General features: G+C 44.5%; 2 protein-coding genes across 2 annotated transcripts; one reads left to right on the forward strand and one right to left on the reverse strand.

Moving 5' to 3' along the window:
* Positions 1–1951: 1951 nt before the first annotated feature.
* On the reverse strand, positions 1952–15835 carry LOC105036729 (uncharacterized). The gene is made up of 5 exons (XM_073258537.1): positions 15621–15835; positions 4231–4464; positions 3639–3814; positions 3260–3551; positions 1952–2239 (listed from the first exon to the last, which is right to left on the reverse strand). The coding sequence occupies exons 1-5, from the start codon at positions 15818–15820 to the stop codon at positions 2182–2184; spliced, it is 960 nt and encodes a 319-aa protein (XP_073114638.1). The 5' UTR covers positions 15821–15835; the 3' UTR covers positions 1952–2181.
* A 22-nt stretch (positions 15836–15857) lies between these two features.
* On the forward strand, positions 15858–25102 carry LOC140858199 (ruvB-like protein 1). Its single transcript, XM_073258536.1, has 12 exons — positions 15858–16065; positions 16632–16820; positions 18151–18282; positions 18475–18624; positions 19127–19282; positions 20002–20136; positions 20239–20304; positions 20431–20537; positions 20809–20908; positions 21024–21115; positions 24415–24484; positions 24608–25102. Exons 1-12 carry the CDS (start codon positions 15973–15975, stop codon positions 24695–24697), a joined length of 1380 nt encoding a protein of 459 aa, XP_073114637.1. The 5' UTR covers positions 15858–15972; the 3' UTR covers positions 24698–25102.
* Positions 25103–25992: the final 890 nt, after the last annotated feature.

The following is a 25992-nucleotide window of genomic DNA, read 5'->3' on the forward strand; positions in this document are numbered from 1 at the left end:
AATGCAGGGTCAGCGAGACCCACCGTTGCGGGTCCGGCCGGTACCCAAAATCCCAAGGCTTGTTTTCTTTCTCGGAACAAAGCAACTTTACTAAAACTCCACTCACGAGATGCCACGTATACGTTCATCTCTAAGCGCTGCTCCGCCTTCTGCACATTGATGTGACATGTCATTCAACCGTCTTTCCCAGTGTTGATCGCGTCCACGTGACGCTCAGCATTATCCCTGATGGACGGTGGTGGTAATCAATTGGTGGCCCTTCACGTTTACCCCGATTTTAATTGATTCACTACCATGCCGCCTCCTCCATAGTTTTCACCTCAACCGGGACGAGAGATACCACCTCCATTTTTTCCTCCTTTTTCTGCTATATATATATATATTTTAATTTTTGTTGTTCTTTCTGTTATACATGATATGTGTATCCAATGTCCTACATGCTACATCAAGACTGTGGTTAGCTGGATATTTGAGCCATTCACTCTCCATGATGTTTCACATCCTATCTTGGAAGTTTTGAGTGAGCCTTTTATGTTATAATTGTTCGGAGCAACAAGTGTTCACATGAAAGCTAATATTGCTGTGGATTGGATTATCTCATATGTTGCTAATTACGCATGCCCACGGATTTGAAAGTTAGCTCCATTGATGCCTCTTCCATTCCATGATCCCTCATTCTTTTATGCTCATAATTGTATTTATGCAAATTGCAAAGATCCTGTAATTGTGTCACATTATCCTAAGGTGTACATGCTAGCATATAAATTTCAGCGCATTTTACTTTAGCTGATATGAGCTACTATACCCTAATATTGACTAATATCCTATTAATATATCTCCAAAATTTTCAAATATCTTTTTCTTTTTTTATACTTTTATGTTTTTTAGTCTTAATTGTTCACTTTTGTGTTATTAATTTCTCACTTTTGTGTCTCACCATCACTGCTACATGCGTATAGTTATTGTAATGACCATTATTATAAGCCAATATCTCTATGAAGAAGGAAAATTTGGAAAAGCCCAGCGTGACCAGTTTTACTTAACTGTGTTATCCCCTCAAATCACAATTCACCCGTGTAGAAGTAGCTCCACAGCAGACTACCTTATTTTCTAGATTTATGAGAGTAGCAATGGCAAGAACTTGGACTAAGTTTACATCATTTCCATTGACAGATCCAAAATTAGTTTATTAAAAAGGACAAAACTATCTTCAAGGAGCTCGCAGAGAAATTTACGTTCAGGCAACTAATCTATTATCCATATACTTATCAATAATAATAATAAATTTATTATCTATAGTTTAACCTGTCTTGTTAAGATCCAATATTCATATTTGTTTATATGCTAACATATGACTACGTGGAATTTATATTATGCAAGCAATAGCAATAAATAACCGTAATCACGTTTAGAATAAAAATGTTTGGGAGACCCTTTTTATACACATAAAAAGTTATCTGGATTCATTAAAAATGGTGAGGCAACCAAGCATTTAACCATCACTAAGCATATCACACCAACTAAACCTCTCGCCATGTGAGGTTGAAAGAACTTTCCTAGTGCATATGTCAGGAGCTATATAGCATTACACATTTTTAAACCAAAAAGGGTAGTTCTCTTGCATATAGCTACCATTGCTGAGATGAGTTAACTAATCCGAGATCACAGGAGCTACATAACACTGCTTATATTTTAAAAATAAGAAGGTGATCGCATGTGAGGTTTATTTCCATATGAAATAATTAGTGGGAGTGCGAAGGAGTGAGAAGGATTGAAGGATTCATAAACCTAATGCTTAAGCTTTTGGATCGAACTGAGTTTCAACTAGCATATCAAGTTCCAACAACACTGACAGCAATAATATTGACCAGTGCAGCCACGCAGCAAAAATGACCCCCTACAGTAAAAAAGATGAACAGAAAAAATCCACAAATGCTACTCGAGGAGGCAATGATCAAACTCAAAATTCATTGAATGGATGCTTATGCTATCGTATTCGAGCATTCAGCTTCTTTGTTTTCTATGAGACTAAATTGCTAGTTCTGACCCAACACATTCCCAAATGACGAAAAATGTATAAGTCAATATGGCATAACAATCTATTTGAAAGGAAACAAATAAAAGTGAACTTCCCGAACTATATCTGTTATCGAGGAGCTGATCAATTCATCCCATCCTTCCTCAAGCAACTTCTTGAAAGAAGAATTCCTCAAGGACTGCTTTTGTTTCTTCTTCAGCACTGCAATTTGACCACAAATCTGTTAATGCCTTGCTACATGCATGCTGGTACACATATATGCCTATGAATACTAGCAGAATATGTTAAGAATGAAAAAGAACATTAATGAAGATAACTGGATAGAAAATATAGAAATTAATATTTACATAATTCAAGTGCATATAACACATTTATAATGCATTAATAAGCAATTGAAAGATTGACAACATTTTGTTAACCTCTCGCATGCTTGTTTAACCACCTGATCAGCTAAGTTTTAGCCATCAAATTCCAAAAGCTTTCGGAAAGAATAAATGTGTTCCCAAAACAACTACAACTGAATGTTGTGTTACTAGAAACCATCAGGATCCTAGTTGCACAACTTGTAGACTGGGGAGCCAAAGGCTGTAACAGTAAATTAAACTTGGGAACTTAACTCGATTTGCTGCATTAGTTTGCAATTCAGGTAACTCAACTTAGTCAATCAGAAAGATAATTATAAAATCTTAGAGAAGTTATGAAGAAAGATTTAAACAACTTGTACTAATGGGAATGGATAGTGAAGAACAATTTATAAAGTGAATTAAGAGAGGAGAATTAAGAACAGTATAATAATAATTATTTTCTGAAATTTTACGTGGGCGAGACAAATAATGGATAGATTCCGCAATTTTACTCGGATAAGATATGAAACTATAGAAATCAGTATAACACTGCTACAATACATGAAAGGAAAGATGCATAACATCTACTGTGGGAATCCTTTCTTTCATTATTTTGTATAATTCAATATTTAGGTTTGAAAACTTATGTCAATATATAATATTAAAACCCTCTCTTTCAGGATAATTCAGTTTTAACTACTGTAGGTAAAAACTATTCCAATGTGTATGCTAGTAGACAATTATGATAACAGCAAGCCTGGACTAGCATTAAAACTTATATGAGTAGTAACAATTAATGCAAATGGAGGTTACAGCATCCAAGCACACTATTAATAACTGATTCTAAGCATCGTTATCAGCACATTTACAGAATTACCTTCCAGGCCTCAGAATTTTGTATATTCCTGGCTTGATAAGATCCACTACTGTTGAACCAGCACGCCCAGAAGGAAGCATGCCACCATCATAAACACATGCGCAATGTTGCCAAAGGTCCTCAAAATCTTTGGTGCTCACACTACTAGGTTGGCCACTAAGGTTGGCACTTGTAAGTGCCAGTGCACTTTTGGAACCACGAGCAACAGCACGAATAAAGTCACAGTCTGGTACACGAACTCCTATGCTATCTAAACCTGGGTTCAGGGACTTCTCCAGCATGCTAGATTCACCTGAAACATATAATTTTTGCAGAGTCACTGTAGTATATGAGCCATATACCTTGTTAACTTCTTAGCTCTATGTTGAGTTGGTCATACCTCGCCTCAGAACAACAGTGACTGGTCCAGGAAGCAGACTATCAAGCAACCCTTGTGGTAAGTGATCCACAATGGCAAACCTTGATATATCTGATACATCAGCAACACAAATTGCCAGGGGACTCATCTGTTTACGTCCTTTAATTTCATAGATTCTGTTAACTGCTTGCGCAGAGCTGCCAAAATGCACTTTCAAAAACCAAAGCATTGTAAGGTTATACCTTAGATGGCTGATTCCTTACAGTATCTAGAAGCACCAGGCAGAACATGAGGTGATGCCACTAAAAAGTTAACATTAACAAAACAGGCATCTAGAAGCCTATCATATAGAATGAAAAATGGCATTGAACAACAGATAAAAACACAATTCAAGGTACAATTTCCTTTATTTGCTAATTTGCAACATGGAAAAAGAATATTAATTTGGCATGGATCTTGATTTCAACCTGAAATAGATCAGTATCAGTTTAACAATCATCTACACCTGCAAGCAGCATTAAGAAGCAACTGAACTGAAACCTCTCAGGAGAGTTATCAATACCAAGTAAAATTGAAGTAACAGCAGTTGAAAGAAAGCCTAAAAATCACTTACCATGCATCGCAAGCAAATCCATAAAGGGTGTCTGTTGGCACCGCAATAACTTGCTCCGCTGTGATCGCATTGATTGCCTCTTCGACATGGTCACCTGTTGCCGGGAGGACAACTCCCCCTTTGGCCTGGGAACCCATGTCTAGTCCCTTCAGATTTTGAGAAATTCGGCTCCTGAGAGACCCTGCAAGCTTCCTCTTCTGATACGGAGAAGAAAAGCTCTCAATCCGAGGACACCTGAAATTCCAGAAAGCGTGAATTCAAATATCAAAGACAGAACAAATAACAAATCAAAGAGAAAATTGTTGCGGCCAATCCCCTCGTCGCCTGGTCACCGGAAACGAGCACCTGCAAGAGAAGTCCGCATTGATCGGAGATGTCTCCAGCGGAGATCCTCCGACGGTCAAGTCAGAGAGGAGACTAGGCAACAGTAGAAAAGAATCAGGGGGACTCAACGAGAGAGAAAGAGAGAGAGAGAGAGGGGCTTCGAAAAGAACCTCTCCGCAGCACTGTTGCCTTCCCCGTTTTATAGTAGAGCGCGGCGTGGTGCCGCCATTAATGGCGCAGACAACTGGGGGAGTTGTCAAATCGCCGGAGGCTGTCAGAGTCGCCGCGGACTGTCAAATCGCTGGGATTAATCTATGTCCTTGGCAGGACAATGCCCCAGGACGGCTATGCCGCACGCTCTTGTCAGGACAACGGCCCACAGCAGTCGTACTGCGTTTTGGGGGAGCCGACCGACCATACGTCGGCATTTGGTTGCGAGACGTCGGGTGAAGACCCAGGGACACCGTCGTCTGGTCTGGCGCATGGCGGGAGTCGGTAGAGTCGGGCTCCGCCGTTCGGCTAGTCGGAAACAGAACGGGTCTGTCTGATCGACATACCTTCGGTCGGACGGTGTCGGCAGTCGTCGGTCGGTGCGGTCGGTAGGATCGGGCGCCGGTCGGGTAGGCCTAAGGGTGAGTCGGCGTGAAAGGGATCGGTCGGTATGTCCCAACAGTTGCCCCCCCATTCTTGAGTCGGATGTCGTGCTGGCCAGCGTCTTCGCATGGGCGACGGCTTCGGGCAAAAGGAGTGGATACCTATCGCATCATGCTTCGACTCCGGCGACCGTACCAATGATCGGTCCGGCGTCAGACGTCCTATTGGTGTCAGGCGTCCTATCGGTGTCAGACGTCCCATTGGGAACAGAAACCGCCGTTTCTGCCGTCTCCTCGGGAATGCAAACCGCCACGATTTTTCCACCACGTGGCGGGGGCCATTGGGCCGAATCCGTTCAGACGGATGGAGGCGACGTGGCCCGATCTGGGGCAGGTGCGTCGAATCGTCGGACCGAGGGAAGGCCCAGTTGCCGCCACGTATCACGATCTGGGAGACCCTCGTTGGGCGTGCTCTCATCTTGACCGTCGAGGGGCACTATATATATAGGGCCACCTGCATCCAAAACTCCACTTTTCGTAGCCCTGTTGCCGAGACTCTGGTCGAGTGGCCCCCTTGTTTCAGGTAGTTGTCCCCGCCTCCCTCTTTAGAAAGTTTTTCAGGAGCCTTTGTCTTTGTCTTCTCGTTTTCTCTTTGCTTCCTTGGAATTTTCTTCCTTCTTCTTCTTCTTCATCCTTCGACCTTGGTTCTAGCATCATGGCCAGAACCTCCCCACGAGGAAGTCGGTCGGGGAACCCGACCGACGATTCTCGGTCGACCCCGGAGGTGGAGGTCTCTTCACTTTCGGGGTCGAACGTCGATCGGCTCCGGGAGCAGTACAGCATCCCGAAGCAGTTTCGGCTATTCGCCCCTGGGACCGACGGTCGGGTTAACAACCCGTCCCCGGACCAGGTGGCTTTCTATGTTGAGGACCTCCGGGCCGGTCTTCGTTTCCCGATTCCGGAGTTTGTCCGGAACATCTTGGACTATTACGGACTTTGTCCGGTGCAGCTGGCGCCGAACTCAGTCCGACTGATAGTCAGTTTTGCCTTGCTGTGTCCGCTTTTGCCGACCAATCCTCATATTTCTCTCTTCCGAGCCTTCTTCGTTCTTCGACCCCACCCTAAAGCCCGAGGGTGATGGTTTTTCAACCCTCGGAAGGGTCTTTCCTTCATCACTGGTCTTCCATCGTCAATCCATGGATGGAAGAACCAGTTCTTCTTTGCTTCTTCTCCATTTCCTTGGGGGTTCCCTTCCTACTGGGGGGATCTCCGGACTCAGCTGAATGAGAACAGTCGGGTGGAGGACGGGGACCGAGAGGATTTTCACCGCTTGAAGGATATCTCGGTGCCGAAGCAGAGGGAGCTCGTCACCGAGCAAGCTCTGTACGATACCGGTCTGAGCTCGGTTCCTCGTCTAGGTCTATTTTTTTTTTTTTTGGGCTAGTGCTGATCCTCTATTGGAATTGCAGGCATGCCGTCGAGGGTGAGGCTGACGGAAGCCGACGTTCGGCAACATGCGGCGTGGAAAAGGCCGACGCACAGAGCCGAACCATCGCGGCCTCCCAAGAGGCCTCAGGTAGCACTGCCGAGCGAGCCTACGACGACGGGAGCGCAGCCCGACTCCGAACGAGCGTCGGACCGTGAGCCGATCATTGCACTGTCAGTGCCGACGGTGCCTCCCGAAGCCCCGTCCGAGGAACGGGGGGCCGAGGGAGCAGCCCTGTCTGAGGAACGGGCGGCCGAGGAAGCAGTCGAAGATGTGCCGGCCGCACAGCCGGCTGAAGAGGTTCGGACAGAGACACGCGAGCCTGAACGACCTACGTCGGCGGCCGTCGCGGCCTCGGGAGGGACCCAGTCGGGCTCGAGCCTCCCTTCTCTTTCTGACGTCTGGGCCTGGGTGTCCGAACGAGAGAAGGCCCCGATGGCGCCAGGCGACGACAGAAGGTCGGCCGGCCACGGCGCGTCGTCCGACGTCCAGCTTCCCGAAGGAGCGTCGGCCCTGGCCAACCATGATTTGGCCAGGAGGTTATGCCAGGCGACTATCCTTCCGGCCGACCATGAGATCATGAAGAATCAGCGGGTGTCCGACATGCTTTCTTCCTTCTACCTGACCATGATCCGGATAAGCTTCTCTCCTTCACTTTTCATTTTCGTCGTTGCTTTCTATCAGTTCGGTCTTCTGACGGTCGGCTCGTTATTTGCAGCTAATCTACAATATGTCCGAGCTGGAGGTCGGATATCGAAGGTTCGGCGATCTCCGGACAGCTTGAAAGGATAGGGCCGCGGCCGCCGAGGCCGAGAAGGCGATAATGGTCGACCAGCTGAAACAGTTGGTCGACTGTGAGGCCCGACTTGAAGAGGAGATCTCCCGCCTCATCGAGGAGGTCTCCCGCCTTATCGATGCCCTGGCTGCCTCAGGGGCCGAGCTGCAGTCGGCTCGCGAGGAAGCCAAACGAAAGTCCCGCACTGTTCGCCGGCTGTGCCGCGAGTGGGATGACTACGTTGGTGAACTCAAAGCCGAACGCGAGCAGCTCCGGGTAAGTTTGGAAAATCTCGCCAAGGCCGAGGAGAATTTATCCTCCGCTCAAGCCGATGCAGACATAGCGAGGGCGGAGGCAGAGTCGGTGAAAGAGGCAATAGGTCGGGCCGTGGAGGACTTCCGCGGCTCCGACGAATATCGGGAGGAGCTCTTGGAGAGCGGTTTCATCTCGTACCGAGTGGGGTACAAGGACGCCCGGGGTGCGGTCCAAGGTCTGTATCCGGAGCTTGATCTCAGCAGCGTCATTCCCCCAGGGTCGGAGGACCAAGTCACGAAAGAAGTGGCCGATCCGTTGTCGGGAGATCACACTGCCGTGGAGGAAGCCGTCCCGGACCAGGTTGCCGAAGGCGAGGCGGCTCCGACCCCCGATGCTACTTCGGCCCGAGTGGACACGCCGATCGCCCCCGGACTTCTCCCGGTAGAGGAAGCCGACTCCGACGAGTGGTCGGAGCATCCTTTGTTTTTGCTTTTATTTAGTGTACTTGTAATCGGGCTTCGACCCAATTTTGTAAATTCAATTTATGTTTGAATGAAATTGAAACTTTTTCAACTTTTTCTCTTTTTTTATGTATCCTAGAATGTGTCTTGTATGTTTCGCCGAAACGCCCTCGAGCGTACAAGTCGTAGGCCCGACGTACCTAGCTAGGACGTTCGGTTAGATCCCAGGCAGCTAGCTGGGATAGTCGGTAGTGCGCGCCACGATAAAGGCAAAGCGAGCTCCGATTTTAAGTCGACGTCCCGACTATCGTACGACCCGACAGCCGAGAGTTTAAGTCGAGCGTCCGTCGCCCCGACCTGAGTCGGACATGTTTGTCGAGTCGGGTGTCGTCTTTGACCCGATCATCCTGTAGAGTCTGATAGTCGAATAGTATCCAACGCATTTGGTGATGACAAGTCGGTCATCCGTTGCTCGGCTCTTTGTCGGGCATATACATCGTGACGTGTGATAAACGGTGGTAAGCCGAATACCCTTCGACCGGCCGTGACCTGGTCGGTATGCCGTGAACGCGACGTTGGTCGCGTTGGCGTTTTGCCTTTCTTGGCCGGAGCCAAGTCGGCAAGTTAGCCAGTCGTCTTGCTCGAGAGTTGACTATGGAAGGAGCGTGGCTTCAACTTAAGGGGGGTCTCATCGCCATCGCCGGCCTTCCACCGACGTAGATATGTCGGTCCTCGCAAGAGTCTGGCGTATCGTCGGCGATCAAGCCGCAGATTCCCGACGGAACGTCGGGCCCAAGTCGGGGCGTTGGGGCTCGTACTACTGGTGAGCGTCGGCCCACAATCGGAGGGCCGAGATTCTAAACTCTGGGGTTTTGAAACTGAGTTTGTATTCCAAACGAGGGTACACAGGGTTCACTGGTAGTACAATCTCAGGTTGTCGGCGTTCCAGGTCCGAAGAATGGCCATTCCTTCTAGAGTCTCCAGTCGGTAGGCTTCCGGCCTGTAGGTGTCCGCTATCTTGTAGGGCCCTTCCCAGTTCGGAGCCAATTTTCCTTTGTCCAAGGGCTTCGAAACTTCTGCCTTTCTTAAGACCAGATCCCCAGGTCTGAAAAACTTTGGCTTAACCTTAGCGTTGTAGTATCGGGCCACTCTCTGTCGGTAGGAAGCCATGCGGAGTTGAGCCTCGCGTCGGAGTTCGGGTAGGAGGTCCAAATCGGCTCTCCGACACTCGGAGTTGCCCGGCTCGCGGTACTGCTCGACTCTAGTCGATGGTAGCCCGATCTCGAGCAGGATCATCACCTCCGTCTCATAAGCCAAGCTGAAAGGAGATTCTCCGATCGGGACACGGGATGTCGTTCGGTACGCCCATAGGACGGAATTCAATTCCTCGACCCAGAGGCCTTTGGCTTCATTCAGTCGGGTCTTTAGTCCATGCAGAATAGTCCGGTTGGTTACCTCGACCTCGCCGTTGGACTGTGGGTGCCCGACCGAGGTCAGCCTGTGCGTGATATGAAATCTCGCACAAAACTCCCGAAAGTCTCGGTTGTCGAATTGTCGTCCATTGTCAGTGATAATAGTGTGCGGTAGTCCGAACCTGAAGATGATGGACTTCTGGATGAAGTCTTCCATCTTTCACTCGGTGATTTGTGCTAGAGGTTCGGCTTCTACCCACTTAGTGAAGTTGTCGATTGCGACGACTATGAACTTCCTTTGACCAGACACCGGAGGGAAGGGACTGAGTATGTCGATTCCCCACTGGACGAAGGGCCACGGGACGACAATGGGAGTGATTTGGTTGGCCGGTCGGTGTTGTATGTTAGCGTACCTCTGACATGGTTCACACCTCCGAACCAACTCAGCCATATCCTTTCTCATGGTGGGTCAGTAGTAATCCCGCCGTAGGATTTTATAGGCCAAGGATTTGCTCATGTACTTCTCTGAGCGCGTAGTCCGCGTCAGTCGGTCCCAAGCACCTCAGCAAGGGAAGGGAGAATGACCTTTTGTAGAGTCGGTCATCCATCATTACGTATTGGGAGGCCGCCCATCGGAGTCGTTTGGCTTCCGCGAGGTCTTCAGGGCTGATTCCGTCGGTCAGATACTGAACGATCGGATCCATCCAATTCGGCTCAGCCGCCAGTTGCAGCACCTCCTCGGCCCTATCGATGCTCGACTGTTCGAGACTCTCCACAAATGTCCGACCCAAGGCGTCGTAGGCTGATGTCGCAAGCCTGGAGAGTGCATCGGCTCGAGCGTTCTCCAACCTGGGAATGTGGGAGATCTCGAAATACTTGAGGTGTGCCACAAGATCTCTCACCTTCTGGAGATATTTTGCCATGGTCGGGTCTCGCGCCTCAAATTCGCCTTTGACTTGTCCCACGATCAGCTGGGAGTCGGAGAAGACTCTGAGGCTGTCGATCCCGAGCTCCTTCATTACTTTCAAGCCAGCGAGGAGCGCTTCATACTCGGCTTGATTATTGAAGGCTTTGAAGTCGAACCGGAGGGCGTACTCGGTAACCACCCCCTCCGAGTTGGTGAGCAGGAACCCGGCCCCGCTCCCTCGAGCGTTGGAAGCTCCGTCGATGTGCAACACTCAGGTGGACCCGGGGTCAGGTTCGGAGATTATAGCCTCTTTGGAGCTCCCGCCTTCCGATCCTTGGTCGGTTGTCGGGCACTCCGCAATAAAATCGGCCAAGACCTGGGCTTTCAAGGCAGATCGCGGTCGGTATTGAATGTCGAGCTCACTCAGCCTCACCGCCCATTTCGCCAGTCGTCCTGATGTATCGGGGCGACGCAAAATCGCCCTCAGGGGCTGATCGGTGAGGACCACGATAGCGTGCGCTTGGAAATACAGACGGAGTCGTTGTGCAGACATGATCAAGGCGAATATCATTTTCTCTGTCTTTGAGTACCGAGCTTCAGCTCCATGGAGCACTTTGCTGGTGTAGTATATGGGTTGGTGAATTCGACTCTCGTTCTCCCAGACGAGCACCGAGCTAACCACCTCTTGAGAGGTTGCCAAATAAAGGTACAGCGTTTCTCCGACTTCCGGCTTTACAAGCAGTGGCGGGGAGGCCAGATATCTTTTCAGATCCTCGAAGGCCTGCCGGCACTCGTCCGGCCAAGAGAAGTCCTTCGCCTGCCTCAGGATTTTGAAGAACGGGAGGCACCTCTCAGCCGACCGAGAAATGAATCGGCTGAGCGCGATGATCCTTCCGTTAAACTGCTGTACCTCCTTTTTGATGCCCGGGTGCCGCATATCAATGATCGCCTTTATCTTCTCAGGGTTAGCCTCAATTCCTCGCTGAGAAACGAGGAACTCGAGAAACTACCCCGAAGTCACCCCGAAGGCGCACTTAGTTGGATTCAACCTCATCCGATGTCGCCGAAGGGTGCGAAAAGTTTTTTCGAGGTCTTGGACATGATCTGAAGCCTGCACACTCTTCACCAGCATGTCATCCACGTACACCTTCATGTTGCGTCCGATTTGGTCTTTGAAGACCTTATTGATGAGTCGCTGGTAGGTGGCCCCGACATTTTTCAGTCCGAAGAGTATTATCCTGTAGCAGTAAAGGTCCTTAGCGATCACGAAGGCTGTGTGTTCCTCATCTTCGGACGCCATCCGGATCTGATTGTATTCGGCAAAGGCATCCATGAAGCTGAGCAGTCGATGGCCGGACGTCGCGTCTACCAGCTGGTCGATTTTCGGGAGTGGGAAGCTATCCTTCGGGCAGGCACGATTTAGATCGGTATAATCGATGCAGATCCTCCACCTCCCGTTGGCTTTTTTCACCATGACAACATTGGCGAGCCAACCGGGGTACGTGGTTTCTCTGATGAAGCCCGCCTCGAGTAGCTTGTCCACTTCCTCGTCGATGGCCTTCTGTCTTTCAGGAGCGAAAGACCGCTTCTTCTGCCTCACTGGCCTCATTCCAGGATCGATGTTGAGTCGGTGAGTCATCGTCTCTGAGGGGATGCCAGACATATCCACTGCCGACCAAGCGAATACGTCGGCAATGGCTTTCAGCAGCTCTACTAGCTACCGTTGCTCAGGGTCGGATAATTGGGATCCGACCCAGACCACTCGTTCGGGATCCTCCGCTATCAGGACGGAAACCAGCTGTTCGATCGGTTCGCCCCGTTCTTCCTCTCCCCGTTGGTCCAACTTGTCGGCCGTCAAGGAGTCCTTCGCTTCGTTACCTCGAGCAGAGATTTGGAAGCATCGCCGAGCGAGCTGTTGATCCCCGCGCATCTCTCCGACTCCATTTTTGATCGGGAACCGAACCAGCAGGTGGTAGGTCAAGACTATTGCTCTGAGGGCGTTTAGTCCGGATCTTCCAAGTATGGCGTTGTAGGCTGAAGGCACTTGGACGACTGCAAAGATTAGGTAGACGGTGCTTTGTCATAGTTCGGTTCCAGCTGTCACGGGAAGAGTAACTTCTTCCACCGTGACGGCTTCCCCGACAAAACCCACCAGGGGCGTGGAGACTCTCTCGAGCCGATCAGCCGACAGTCGCATTCGGGAGAAGATCGAGTAAAACAAAACATTAGTCGAACTTTCATTATCAACAAGGATCCTTCTTACATTATAATTTGCTATTGTTGCCGAGACAACAACAGCGTCGTCATGGGGAGTTTGGATTCTCCGAGCATCTTCATTTGCAAAAGTAATTACATCATCTTGATGCAGCTTTATCGTCGACTCCTCTCCGACAGTCGTCCCGCGGTCCAGTCGTTTGGAGATCATGTTGATGACCCCGGCCGTAGGCTGATTGTTCGCTGCCTCCTCAGTCGGTTGGGGTCGTCGGTCGGGGATAGGTCGAGTCGGCAGTTTCCGTCGAAATTTTTCGAGATACCCTTGACGTATGAGAGCCTCGATTTCATCCTTAAGTTGGATGCACTGCTCAGTGTTGTGGCCGTGGCCCCGATGAAATCAACAGTACTTTCGTCGGTCGAGGCCCTTTGCCTTCAAAGGCGGAGGCCGTCGCAGATATTCTTTCCCTTCGATCTCCATCAAAATCTGTGCACGAGCAGAGAGAGGAGTATAGGAGTCATACCTGGGACGCATCGGCCTCGGACTCCGCCGTCGAGGCGATCTCGGGCTCCGTCGCTGGGGTGAGACCTGTTTGTCGGTCGGGGGCCTGCTAGGCTCGGCAGGAGCTCGACTTTTCCTTCGCTTCTCCTTCGGGCCCTTGGCCTCAGTCAGGCGCTGGTCGGAAGCTCCTTCGTCTGCGTGCATGTATTTATACGCACGCTCCAGCAGTTCGGCGTATGTCCGAGGGAGGGTCTTGTCCAAGGAGTATGTAAATCGAGACCCCCGTAGCCCCCTCTTCATGGCTGAGATAGCCATGTCTTCGTTGAGATTCCGAACCTCAAGCGTGGCCGCATTGAATCGCGTCACGAAGTATTGGAGAATCTCATTTTTTCTCTACTTGAGGGAAAAAAGACTGTCCGAGGTTCGTGGCGGCTTCCGGCTGGTGCTGAGATGGGCCACGAAAGCATGTTTGAGCTGTCCGAAGGAGTGGATGCTTCCTGAGCGGAGGCTAGAGTACCAGGCCCTGGCGGCCTTGCGAAGTGTGGCGGGGAAGCCGATGCAGAGAAGGGCATCGGTTGCCCCTTAGATCGTCATAAGAGCCTTGTAGCTCTCCAGATGGTCAACTGGGTCGGTGGAGCCGTCGTAGGGCTCCACATGAGGCATCTTGAACCGACTAGGGATCGGCTTGTCGAGGATGAGTCGGGAGAGAGGTTGGACGGTCTGGAAGTCGACGTCGTTCGAAGACTTCTGTCCGTCCACCTGAAGCTGGGCGAGTCGGCAGTCAATTTCTTCGAACCTACGTTCGGAGTTGTCGGCCCGTCGGTGCTGGGAGACTCCGGGGGTCGAGTCTCCCGACGAATCTGAGGGGAAGGCGGACGGTGTCCGCGACCGCTTCTCCCTCCTCGTTCGTTCCAGCTGGGAAGGAGAGAGTCGTCGGGACCGATGGGTATCATGCCGTGACTGCCTCTTCCCCTCTCGGTGGGAGTGCTGTGACGGCTGCTCCTGAGGAGGAGACGGAGACCGACGCTGGCGGCTGCTCCTAGAGGACATCGGGTGTGCCGCCGGTTGCCCCGCCGCAGGTGCAGCAACCGGGTTGGTTGTTGTTGAAGGCTCTTGACTGCACCCGTCAGCACAGTCATCTGCCGTACAATCGCCGCGATTTGCGCCTCCGTGGTCACCACAGGATGCGGAGAGCTGGGTTCCGCCATGGAGGGTGGAGGAGAGGCATTTTCCCGACGGAAAGAGTGCCTCACCGATCCGGTGGCCCTCGATCGCTGAGCCCTGGTTCTTGTCATTTCGAAAGAATTTTTTCAAGCTCTGTGGAGGTCGTGATCCCGCCCCCTACCTGGCGCGCCAAACCTGTTGCGGCCAATCCCCTCGTCGCCTGATCGTCGGGAACGAGCACCTGCAAGAGAAATCCGCACTGACCGGAGATGTCTCCGACGGAGATCCTCCGACGGTCAAGTCAGAGAGGAGACTAGGCAACAGTAGAAAAGAATCAGGGGGACTCAACGAGAGAGAGAGAGGGGGGCTTCGAAAAGAACCTCTCCGCAGCACTGTTGCCGTCCCCGTTTTATAGTAGAGCGCGGCGTGGTGCCACCATTAATGACGCAGACAACTGGGGGAGTTGTCAAATCGTCGGAGGCTGTCAGAGTCGCCGCGGACTGTCAAGTCGTCGTGGGCTGTCAAATCGCTGGGATTAATCTATGTTCTTGGCAGGACAATGCCCCAGGGCGGCTATACCGCACGTCCTTGTCAGGACAGCGGCCCACAGCAGTCGTACGGCATTTTGGGGGAGCCGATCGACCATACGTCAGCATTTGGTTGCGGGACGTCGGGTGAAGACCCGGGGACACCGTCGGCTGGTCTGGCACATGGCGGGAGTCGGTAGAGTCGGGCTCCGCCGTTCAGCTAGTCAGGAACAGAACGGGTCTACTTGACTGACATACCTTCGGTTGGACGGTGTCGGCAGTCGTCGGTCGGTACGATCGGTAGAGTCGGACACCAGTCGGGTAGGCCCAAAAGTGAGTCGGCGTGAAAATGATCGGTCGGTATGTCCCAACAAAAACTATAGCTAATAAACAAGACAGGAACGTTAAAAATCGCAGCTTTTTAAGCGATGGCAATAAAATAACTTTTCTATTTCTTATTCTAACTCATGACTCCATTAATCTTCCCACATACACCGGAGAAAGTCACATGGACATAATATCGAACAATAAGTCTGCAGTATTCCGGCACAATGCTATAATCAAATCAATTTAACGTCAGGTGTAAAAAGGTACGGCAAAAAAAAAGTAGAGGAGGCTAGATCTCGGCTGGGCATAGGAGGCCAAATTGAAAACATGAAGTCCAATCGTTGGAAGAAAGAATACAGGATATAACAAACCAATATTAGCATAACAAGAACGAAGAATAGAGTCCATAAACGCCTAAGAAGAAAGGAGAAACAAGAGGGGGATACCTCAGAGAAAGGGGTTTGAACGAGTATGAGCCAAAGGCAATCTTTCTATGGCCTTCACAGAAGAAATCATCCGCACGCGAGCTCTCGGCCGCCCAACCGGTCTCGTTCTCACCTCCTGCGGTTTTGGAGAGAGATTCTTTTATAGTTTGAATCACCCGTTTACTCAAAAACAGCAATCTAAGCCACATGGCTTTAGCCATTGGTAAGTAGCCACGTGTCCGCACAGCTTCTTAAAAGTAAGCGTAGGGGCGCCGCTCTAAAATAAGTAGGGCTGTGTATCGGAAACTTCGAGCCATCAGAGGCCTTAAACCCCGGCCCCCGAAGGTGGAGGAGAGAAGAGAGGGGGGGAGCCATGACAACGACGATGAGGATAGAGGAGGTCCAGTCGACCACGAAGAAACAGCGGATTGCCACCCACACCCACATCAAAGGCCTCGGCCTCGACGTACTTTTCTCCTCTCTCTCGCCCCATCTCTTTCCTCTTCTCATGGTTGTTGGGTTTCTAGCATCTAGGGTTTAGGGTTTAGGTTCTGTTATGTGAGTTCTGTCGTATTTCTTAGATTTCATCGTACAATGGAGTTCTAGGGGTTTCTCAAATCTTGCAGATAATGTAATCTTGATTGAAACTGGTCGATTTCTCATGCCATTATCATTTCCTTAAGAAAGATTATTGTTCCTTTTTTGTCCTCTTTCTTTGATTGTTAACGGTTTGATGGAGTTAGAGCGATGGATGGAATCCTGCTTTAAGCGGTTCGATGTTAGTGTTGGCATACTTTTTGTTCTAGGGATTTCTCTTTTCTTTGTGCTTTCTGCCCAAAAGGAAAAACTTTGATGTTTCTCTCATTTCACGGTTTAGTGTAGTTCTGGGGGTTACTGGATACCGAGTGGAGTGTAAATCTTTGATTGTTTGGGTCCGAGGGTTTTGCCTTTTTTTTTGTAAAAAAAAAAAAATTCAGTAAAAAGGGAAATTTTGATGTGTTTCGTTTGTTGATGTGTGTTTGAGCATGCCAGGCGAATGGAACAGCGATTCCTATGTCTGCTGGGTTTGTAGGGCAGGTGGCTGCAAGAGAGGCTGCTGGTCTTGTCGTTGATATGATACGGCAGAAGAAGATGGCCGGGCGGGCGCTTCTGCTTGCTGGGCCTCCCAGCACTGGCAAGACTGCGTTGGCTCTGGGCATCTCTCAGGAACTTGGAAGCAAGGTGCGTTTCATCTCTTGGTTGGTTTTTCTCTTGTTTTCGTTTCGTTTCTTTTCTTTTCTTTCCTTCATCACGTGTTTGCTATTAGATCCTGACTGCCAAAAAAATTTGCTAGAGACCATTTTCTATATACTTTGAGAGTGTCTCAACTTTAAAGATGTTTCTTGTATGGAAACCTGCTTGATAAAAAACGTAGAACTTTTGACGTAGTAGTTTAATTGAATGGCTTCTGAATAACTGCATCACCCCCCCCCCCCCCGAGTCTATGTTAAATGGTCTTGTCATGGAGTTTACGTTCATAAGTTTGGGAACTGCACCTTGCCTAGGCCCTGTTTGGTTCTGTTTTTTTAACTGAAACATGGGATCCGATGCAGAAAATATGTTTGGTTACCCTGTTTCTATTTTTCTTTAATAAACAGCTTTCATTATTTCTAGAAAAAGTGGAAGTGAAAAATTTTCACTCCTAGTTCTTTTATACATGGGTCTTTACCCGGTTTCTCATCTGTTCTGCACAAACCTCCCTATGTTTTCCTTGAGCATGTCACCGCCATCGAGCACGTCAGTCTCTCCTGCTTAGTTGATGACTGGAGTGAGTCCACCGCCAACCTCCTCCAACTGATACACCTCTCCCTCGCCTTCTTCCTTGGTTTGCCTCCCCCTACGGCCACAATGAGCTCCCTGCCAGAGACCATGACGACATTGGCTACCGGCCTTGTGGTGGCTATTCAGGCAGTCAGGGCTGGACTATGTTAAGGCCACCACTGCCTTAGATGTTGCCCAGATCTTCTCTGTACTCGAGATCCTTGATTATTGCCCCGACCATGAAGCCATTGACGATGCTCAAGCTCCCCACCATCTCCTCCTGGTGCTGCCTCTCAGGCTCAATGCAGTTGATCCACTCTTCTCATTGTTAAAAAAGAAAGAAGAATGAATCAAATATGTTTTCTATTGCCAGAAATCCAAAAAAAATGGAAACATAATTCTTGTCTCCAATTTTTGTTTAAAAAGAAACATAACAATGATGCCAAATGAAGCCTTAATTCCTTTTTTTTTTTTTGGGTTTACTGTAAACTATATGCTTGTTTCTAATTTGATAAATGCTGTTAGATACTACTGAATGCCTTTGCGTTAGTTAATGGTGTGCTATAATCTTCATTCTGCTCTATATGCTGCAATTTGAGGATGCAAATGCAACATACATGTTCTGGTTTGCAATTATTATTATTTTTTTTGTTCGAGATTATGATTTTGTCAATTTGATTGGCATTTAATGTCTTGATGGTCCATGGCCCATTTGTTGTTGTAATAAGATTGTGTTTAAATTGAGTTCTAGGTGCCCTTCTGCCCCATGGTTGGATCTGAAGTATACTCATCGGAGGTCAAGAAAACTGAGGTGCTTATGGAAAATTTTAGGAGGGCCATTGGTTTGCGTATTAAGGAAAACAAGGAAGTTTATGAAGGAGAGGTAAGTATTAGCTATGCTTGTTTTCTCTTGAATTGAGTTGTAGTTTTGTACTTCCGTGTATGGATGATGCAGCTGGGATTGCCTGATATTTATGGTTTCTTTTGTCTCCCAACACATTTTAAATATATTCTAAGAACTCTTTCAATTGGCTTGTTCACATTTTTGATATATTGAAATCAACTCCTACGATAGGTGACCGAGCTCTCCCCAGAAGAAACTGAGAGTACATCTGGTGGTTATGGAAAAGCCATCAGTCATGTAATCATTGGGTTAAAGACTGTCAAAGGAACCAAGCAGCTGAAGTTGGATCCAACTATTTATGATGCTTTAATTAAGGAAAAGGTAATAATTGTTTTATTATTCTTTTGTTATTTGAAGCCTACTTTTGCAATTTTTTAGAAATGAAAATCAGAAGTTTATGCAACCAAACCATTTTCTCAACTTGCTTAAATCCTGTTTTTCTTTTGTAAGGGAGGGTCGGTGATTTTCTTTTCATCGAATATAATACAAGGAAATGACCATTTTCTAAAAAAAAAAAAATCTGCTATTTATACAGATTCCAGTGCTGTAAAAGTCCATCATATGGGGACTACGTCAACAGAGTACATCCTTTAATTATATGCAAAATCTTGGATATAATCTGCATAGTAAATATGCTTTTGTATCTGAATTTTTTACATTGTCTCATATGTCTTTTTCATGTTGGGTTATGCATGATTCCTTTAATGAGTTTTGGTGCTAGGTATTCCTGTTTAGGTAACATGATTTTCTTTTAATTTCAAACTTTGTAATATTTAGTGATTATGGTTGTTGTCCTATTGAAACTTACTGATATGAGCCACAGGTTGCTGTAGGTGATGTTATTTACATAGAGGCAAATAGTGGTGCAGTGAAGAGAGTCGGTAGATGTGATGCTTTTGCTACAGAATATGATCTTGAGGCTGAAGAGTATGTTCCAATCCCTAAAGGAGAAGTCCATAAGAAAAAGGAGATAGTTCAGGTACACTATCAGTAATTTCCAGAGTACTCTTTTGTGGTATATGAAGCCTGCTGTTTAAATAACAGATTTTATTGTGAAATGCTTCTTTTTGATTTAAACTTCTAGTACATGTTATTTGAAAACATAAAAATGTAATACATTAATTGTCTAGCAATTTTATATCTTAAATGAATTAGAAGAACATTGTATTTTTGAAACTAGTGTATCTTTCTTAACGCTCTGATGCTTGAGCCAAGTATACTTGCAGTTGCCATGTCTTGCAAATATTATTGGATATCTATAATTGGCATTTTGGTGTTGTAAATTTATTCTACTCTTGCTGGAGAGGATATTGTCACTCTATTGAATATTTTATTTGCTTGTTCAGAGCTCCAAATGTGCGGTGCCTTTATTCCCTTAATCTCATATTGTTTAGTTTACTTCTATTGTCTAAATAGCATGTGTTGGCTGGTTTACATCGTTTTGGATCTTGGAACTTGTTTGATGTGTGCATATTGATGTTTCAAAGTTGCAGTCATTCCACCTTTTTTGTACTTTCTTTTTTAAAAAAAAAATTATGGATGTTGAATTTATCATATGATTTGTTGGCTTTCTATGAAACTATTTTGTGATCAAAAGCCATTTGAGATGTTCTTTATTTTTCGAATGGTTCTAAGTGTGATATTGAGGAAGGTAACTCTTTTTTCTTTTTTTTTTTTTTGAAAAATATTAAATTGTAGGACGTTACACTACATGACCTTGATGCTGCAAATGCTCGCCCACAAGGAGGGCAGGACATATTATCCCTTATGGGCCAGATGATGAAACCTCGGAAAACTGAGATCACTGACAAACTACGGCAGGAAATAAATAAGGTAATGTATTAAATATATTTGAAGAATGTCAATCAAAACTTTAATATGCAAATTGCAGGTGCCTGGTATGCATGGTCTTACTGAAAGTTGCATTGGTGGCAGGTTGTTAATAGGTACATTGATGATGGGATAGCAGAGCTTGTCCCTGGTGTCCTATTTATTGATGAGGTATCTCTCTTCTTTAGATTTCACATTGTTCAATTCATGTATGGTTAGGCTCTTTATTTGACATTTAGTCCTCTTTTTTGGTAGTCCTACCTTTGGTCCTTAATGGTACGCAACCTTTTTTTGCAGGTGCACATGCTAGACATTGAATGCTTTTCTTATCTTAATCGTGCTTTAGAGAGCTCAATATCGCCGATTGTGATATTTGCCACAAACAGAGGAATATGTAATGTAAGGTACAGTACTGGCAGCACCATGAATAAAGCTAATAACTTTCAATGTATCATTGTTTCTGTTTCTTAATTTCATCTACAATTAAACAAAAATTTATTATCAGTTTGACAATACTAGTTGATTCTGCAGTAGGATAATATAAATATAGGTTATTGCTCCTTAAACATTAATTTTGCCTTGCCAACTTACAAAACCTAGTCATTAGCTTTGCCACAGTCTAACTGCAAGTCATTAACATGGTTGTAATGCCGCTTATTTTATTCTTCTGCTCAGAGGAACCGATATGACCAGTCCACATGGCATACCAGTAGATTTGCTCAATCGTCTGGTAATCATACGGACAGAAACTTATGGTCCCACTGAAATGATTCAGGTTCTAACCTTCACTCTTTTACTGTTTGTCTAGAAAATTAGTTGTCTACTGTCTACAGTCAATTCTTCCAAGATTGTATCCTTTATTCTGTTTTCTACTTGTTGGCATGGATCAGATATTAGCAATCCGAGCACAGGTTGAAGAGCTTGATATTGATGAAGAAAGTCTAGCTTACCTTGGAGAGATTGGACAACAAGCATCTTTAAGGTTTGTTCTTTACTCTTGTTATTTCCTAGCATGCTATCCTTCAGTATATTTCTAAATTTTTTTATTATTCATACTTCTGAAATTACAGATGATATCTACATCAACATGCACTAAATAATGGCATAATTGCAAAATGTTCATGCATGCAACTCTGGTTATACTTTTGTGATGTTTTTTGCAGCATGTAATTTTGTGCCATTATCATATAAGGAGCATGTGATGGCTATTAGGGTATGTAGCATACTCCTATGAGCTCAAGTGTACATCTCAATATGCTTAGATACTTTGTGTAAGTGCTTCGCCTTTCTGGTCATGAAGTGTGTGGTGCACCCACAAGTTTCCATGTAGCATAACATATGTTATTTTATGCATATGCTTGTACAGTAGTTAGTTTACTGTTTTTCTTACATGCAACGTGCATTTTCCATGTATTCTTTAGAGGAGATGTAGAATGAGCAGTGTTCTTATTCTAAGTAGTGGTACCACTTTCTCCCATGTATATGCCTCTTAACTTTCCATTAATCATGCAAGGCAAGCATCCATCATAAAGTTTTTGCACTAAATGTTTTACTTACATCTGCACCAATAAAGCCTTGCAGATTTCACCTTTCTTATTGAAAATAACAGTTTCTCTATAGAAATTATGGAGATGATGTCCTCTGTTTTTTTTAAGCTGATTGCTGGGCTTAAAAATTAAATATCAGAAATAATTTTTTCTTCATACATGTGGATATATTTTAGATGAATTGCCTTTGTAAAAATCTCTTTAGTGGGGCATGATCTTTTGTTCATTTTGGTAGATTGTTTTAGTGGGCAACACTTTATACATGCTAAAGATCCTTTGTTTTGTGTCGAAATGGATTTAGAAACAGTAAATAAGATCTGGAGCTCAAGACGAAGCTACTGAAGAACTCCACTTATAGTAGTTAGGAAATATAAAGAGAGCAGTCACTTTTCTTTGGTGCCTCTGTTATTGTGTTCTAGTGATTCATGCATGAATTCATTTAAGATTTTACAGTGTTTTACAATTCTAAAAAGTGAGTAACCAAGCACTGTGCACTTTATCTTGAGCTTTCTCCACAATCATGGAAGACCATTTTTCTCAAATTACTTCTTTTCTGTTAGTTGACACATTTATTTCTTATAAATGCCCCATTAAAAAAAGGCCCATCTCTTATGAAAGCTTCTTGAAAGGGTGCAAGAGCAAATTCCAGTGTCACCTTTTGGCAAGAATTTTTGGTACAGCCTTCCAATGGCATGAGGAAAGACCGATTCGGTCTATAATGCATCATTTATTGTACTAATTTGTGCCACCATCTACCCATTTGTATGGGACATTGCTTACAGTACTCCAAATCTTTTTGAGAGCAATCCTAAATTTATCGGAAAAATTCAGAACGGAATCTGTTGGCACCGACAGTTGTGCCTACCAAGTTCAGCAGCCAGTTGAAGTCAGTTTCATCAAATGCTTTCTCCATATGTACAGCTTAGTACCTAACAGTGAACAGAACTATGAGCTATCAATGACAGATCTTGTCACGGTTTCATGAAAATACAGTTGAAATGAGATGGTTGCCTTTGGCATCCAAAATCAGAAACCATCAAGCATTGGTTTTTCAGTGGCATAGTCACATGCACCTGTTTACTTGAATTTTCATAAGAATTTTCTTCATCATGCAGTTATTTTACTTGAATTTTCATAATGATGTTCAACTTCTATCAAGCATGAGTGAAGGTAAAAAGAGTATACTGCTATTGCCCTTTTGGTGTTTAGCTTCCAAAAGTATTTCTTCCAAATGTCTTTCTTTCATGGTAATGGGTCCTGGGCCGGTTAAGAAGGCTTGACTGTCAATGTGCATGGGCAGATTGGCCCTAGAGATAGAAATGATATCTGTGGCCAATTATAATGTAGTTGGAGCCATTGGCTTTTCTCTTGGAGCATGAGGGTAACCTCAAGATTATGCGATTTTCTTGGAGAACTGCAATGGAATTGTGGAACAACTAATGTCAGGAACATAAAGGTTTTGTATAGAGGGATTGGGGCATGTCAATCTCTCAGTAATATTTAGGGCCTTCATGTGGTCTAATTTGCTGGAGAATCTTTCGGTTGTTTGATTATCTCATTTGCTAGTCTTTCCCAGTTCACATCCACTCCAGACCTACTTTAGGCTATGGCCCGACCTGCTTGATTTAAAATATGGAGAGGGATTTAGGCTGTTAGTTTTGAAGACATGTGGCTCTTGAACAGAGGGTGAGTATCCTTGATGGTGGAGCATATGTATGTCCAAGATTAGGAATAAGTTTGGTTTTAGAAAGCTAAAATGCTAAATAGAAATGTGGAACAATAGATTATTGGCATTTCTGAAGAAGAGTTTGCTGGGGTCGGCAGTCTGGAAGAAGTTGATGGTGGGGAGCCCTATAGAGGAAGCATTGAAGATGTTGAGATGTAAATTCATATGTTAATCAAAATTTTGGTGGCATAAATGTAAAAAATTGTGTAAATTGATAGATGGTCCCTCTATTGGCTGGGCTATAGTTTTTAATCCCTTTGACTGGGACTTTAACAGGTGCCCCGAGTTTCAAAGATTCTTTAATTCCTGGTGCCTGGCAGCTTTCTTTTACACAGTTATACTCCACCATGTGCACAGTTACAGATAACTGTATACATGCAGATATAAGTTATGCGGGTACAGTATAACTTTTTGCAGGAGCAATATAACTATGTGCAAGAACTAATATAAGTGTATACAAGATAAGTGTAAACATGTGCAAATCCTGTATAAATGTGTGCAGGACTAAAAATTAAATGTTAACGGTCAAAGGACCGCATGTTAGAGTCCTGTCAAAGAAAGGACTAGGTATTAATTTTCCCAATCTATTGCTGTCGTACTAGTTGCTGCAAAAACGTTCATGATTCATGTGTTATCCTTGTTGCTCCTATATTTCCCTTCAAAAACTCCTGTCATGAAGATATAATGTATATAGAGGTGATGCATCTCGTTCCTAGTAATAAGTTTCGTATAATGTCATGCACTCCAAGAATGCAAATTAGATTATGAGAGAGGCAGAGAGGTAAATTAGAATAATATAACATAGGAAAAATAATTTAGAGTACCTTAAACTATCCTACATATGTTTGCTATTACCATGTATTACATAGGAAAAATGAACATGTACTTTGATCTTTGCATGCTTGAGTTACCTACTCTCCTGTGTCCATGAGGGTTGTATTGTTCTCTTCTGAAACCCTTTTTTATGATTTTTAAACTTGGGCTTATAGTCATCGCCTGCTTTTTCAGGCATGCTATTCAACTGTTATCACCTGCTAGCGTGGTGGCCAAGACGAATGGAAGGGATAAGATTTGCAAGGTACTTGTTATGAGTTTGTTAAAATACTACCTTCTGTTGTAGGGCACATGCTTCCATTTGCATGCATAAAATGATTTACTAGGATTGTCCTGCTCATAACACGTATTTTAACACAATTTTCAGGCTGATCTTGAGGAGGTAACTGCACTGTATCTGGATGCAAAATCTTCTGCAAGGCTTCTTCAGGAGCAGCAAGAAAGATACATAACTTAATTGATAAGCTATCTGCTAGGTTCTTTGTTGAAATGAGTTGGAATAGCAAAGGCTCTCGCAGAATTCTGGAGAATTGAAATCTGTCAAGGCATGTTCGTTTAATGCCACTTCTATTCCTTGATGGAGTACTTTGTTTTTTCTAATGCAGGTCCAAGGCTTGTATGTGGCTCTTCTTTTCTTATTGGTGATTGTGGGTTCCATGTGGTTGTTTGTCATATAGGAATTAAACCTTGATTGTTGGAGAGTTTGTTAAAGGAAGGTCTCTATTGGTAGATTTGAAGATGTAGTGACGTGAATTAATTTCGTTTTCTTCTGTGACCGGTGACTGAGGTGTTTTAGCTGTATTATCTACTGATCTCAAATCAGTGACAGATTTTGCTGTGTGATTTATTGCACTTGTTCTAAGATGATTGTGTGGACCATATGTTGCTGCCTTATGGCTCGTTGCTCGTTTGGTTCACAAGAATAATTTTTTTTTAAAAAATAATTTTTTAAAAAATTACTTGTTAGAAATAAAATTTTGATACGTTTGGTTGATCATGTTTTTAGATGACTTATTATAAAATAATTTATATTTGAATAAATATTTAATTTTTTTAAAAAAATATATAAATTATTTATTATATCTTTAGTAGATATAAAATTATACATTTTTACTCATAAATTTTATATAAATATAAATATTATATTTATATTAATATAAATATAATATTAATATATTATAATATAATATTAGATCATAATAATTTATTGTATTAATATAATATTAATATATTAATATTATATTAACATAATATGAATATTTTAATATAATAAATTTATTAATATGGATATAAATATGATATTATATTAGTATAAATATCATATTAATATTAATAAAAATATTATATTAATGTAAATATGAAAATATAATGAATATTAATATTATATTTATATAAATATTAAGATAATATTAATATAAGATTATATTATTATTCAGTATTTTATTTTAATCATCTATTCATATTTTATTAAATTTTAATTATGAATCTTAAAAGAATATTTTATGAAAGAAAAAAATATTATCACTTTTCATGTCATGAAGAGTGTTAAAACTCTTTTTCATAGGTTTTTATTTTTCGTAAAATATGAAAAATAATTTTCAATGAAAATTATTTTTTTCACTCTTTTTTTTTTAAAAATTTTAACCAAACAAGAGATAGTTTCTTTACTTCTCAAGAAGTGTCTTTTTTCCCTTTCATTTTCGATCAACCAAACGGGTTTTTAGTGGTACAATGGATAATTGTACCCAAGAG

The sequence above is a fragment of the Elaeis guineensis genome, chromosome 5, assembly GCF_000442705.2.
Source record: "Elaeis guineensis isolate ETL-2024a chromosome 5, EG11, whole genome shotgun sequence".
Taxonomy (NCBI): Eukaryota; Viridiplantae; Streptophyta; class Magnoliopsida; order Arecales; family Arecaceae; genus Elaeis; species Elaeis guineensis.

Coding starts and splice junctions, on each gene's coding strand:
- LOC105036729 (XM_073258537.1), bottom strand. CDS start 15,820: ATGGCTAAAGCCATGTGGCTTAGATTGCTGTTTTTGAGTAAACGGGTG. Junction 3,552..3,638: donor CACTGTTGTTCTGAGGCGAG/GTATGACCAACT, acceptor TATATGTTTCAG/GTGAATCTAGCATGCTGGAG. Junction 2,240..3,259: donor AAAATTCTGAGGCCTGGAAG/GTAATTCTGTAA, acceptor GTCAAATTGCAG/TGCTGAAGAAGAAACAAAAG.
- LOC140858199 (XM_073258536.1), top strand. CDS start 15,973: ATGACAACGACGATGAGGATAGAGGAGGTCCAGTCGACCACGAAGAAA. Junction 18,283..18,474: donor AGGAAGTTTATGAAGGAGAG/GTAAGTATTAGC, acceptor CTCCTACGATAG/GTGACCGAGCTCTCCCCAGA. Junction 20,305..20,430: donor GTGTCCTATTTATTGATGAG/GTATCTCTCTTC, acceptor CTTTTTTTGCAG/GTGCACATGCTAGACATTGA.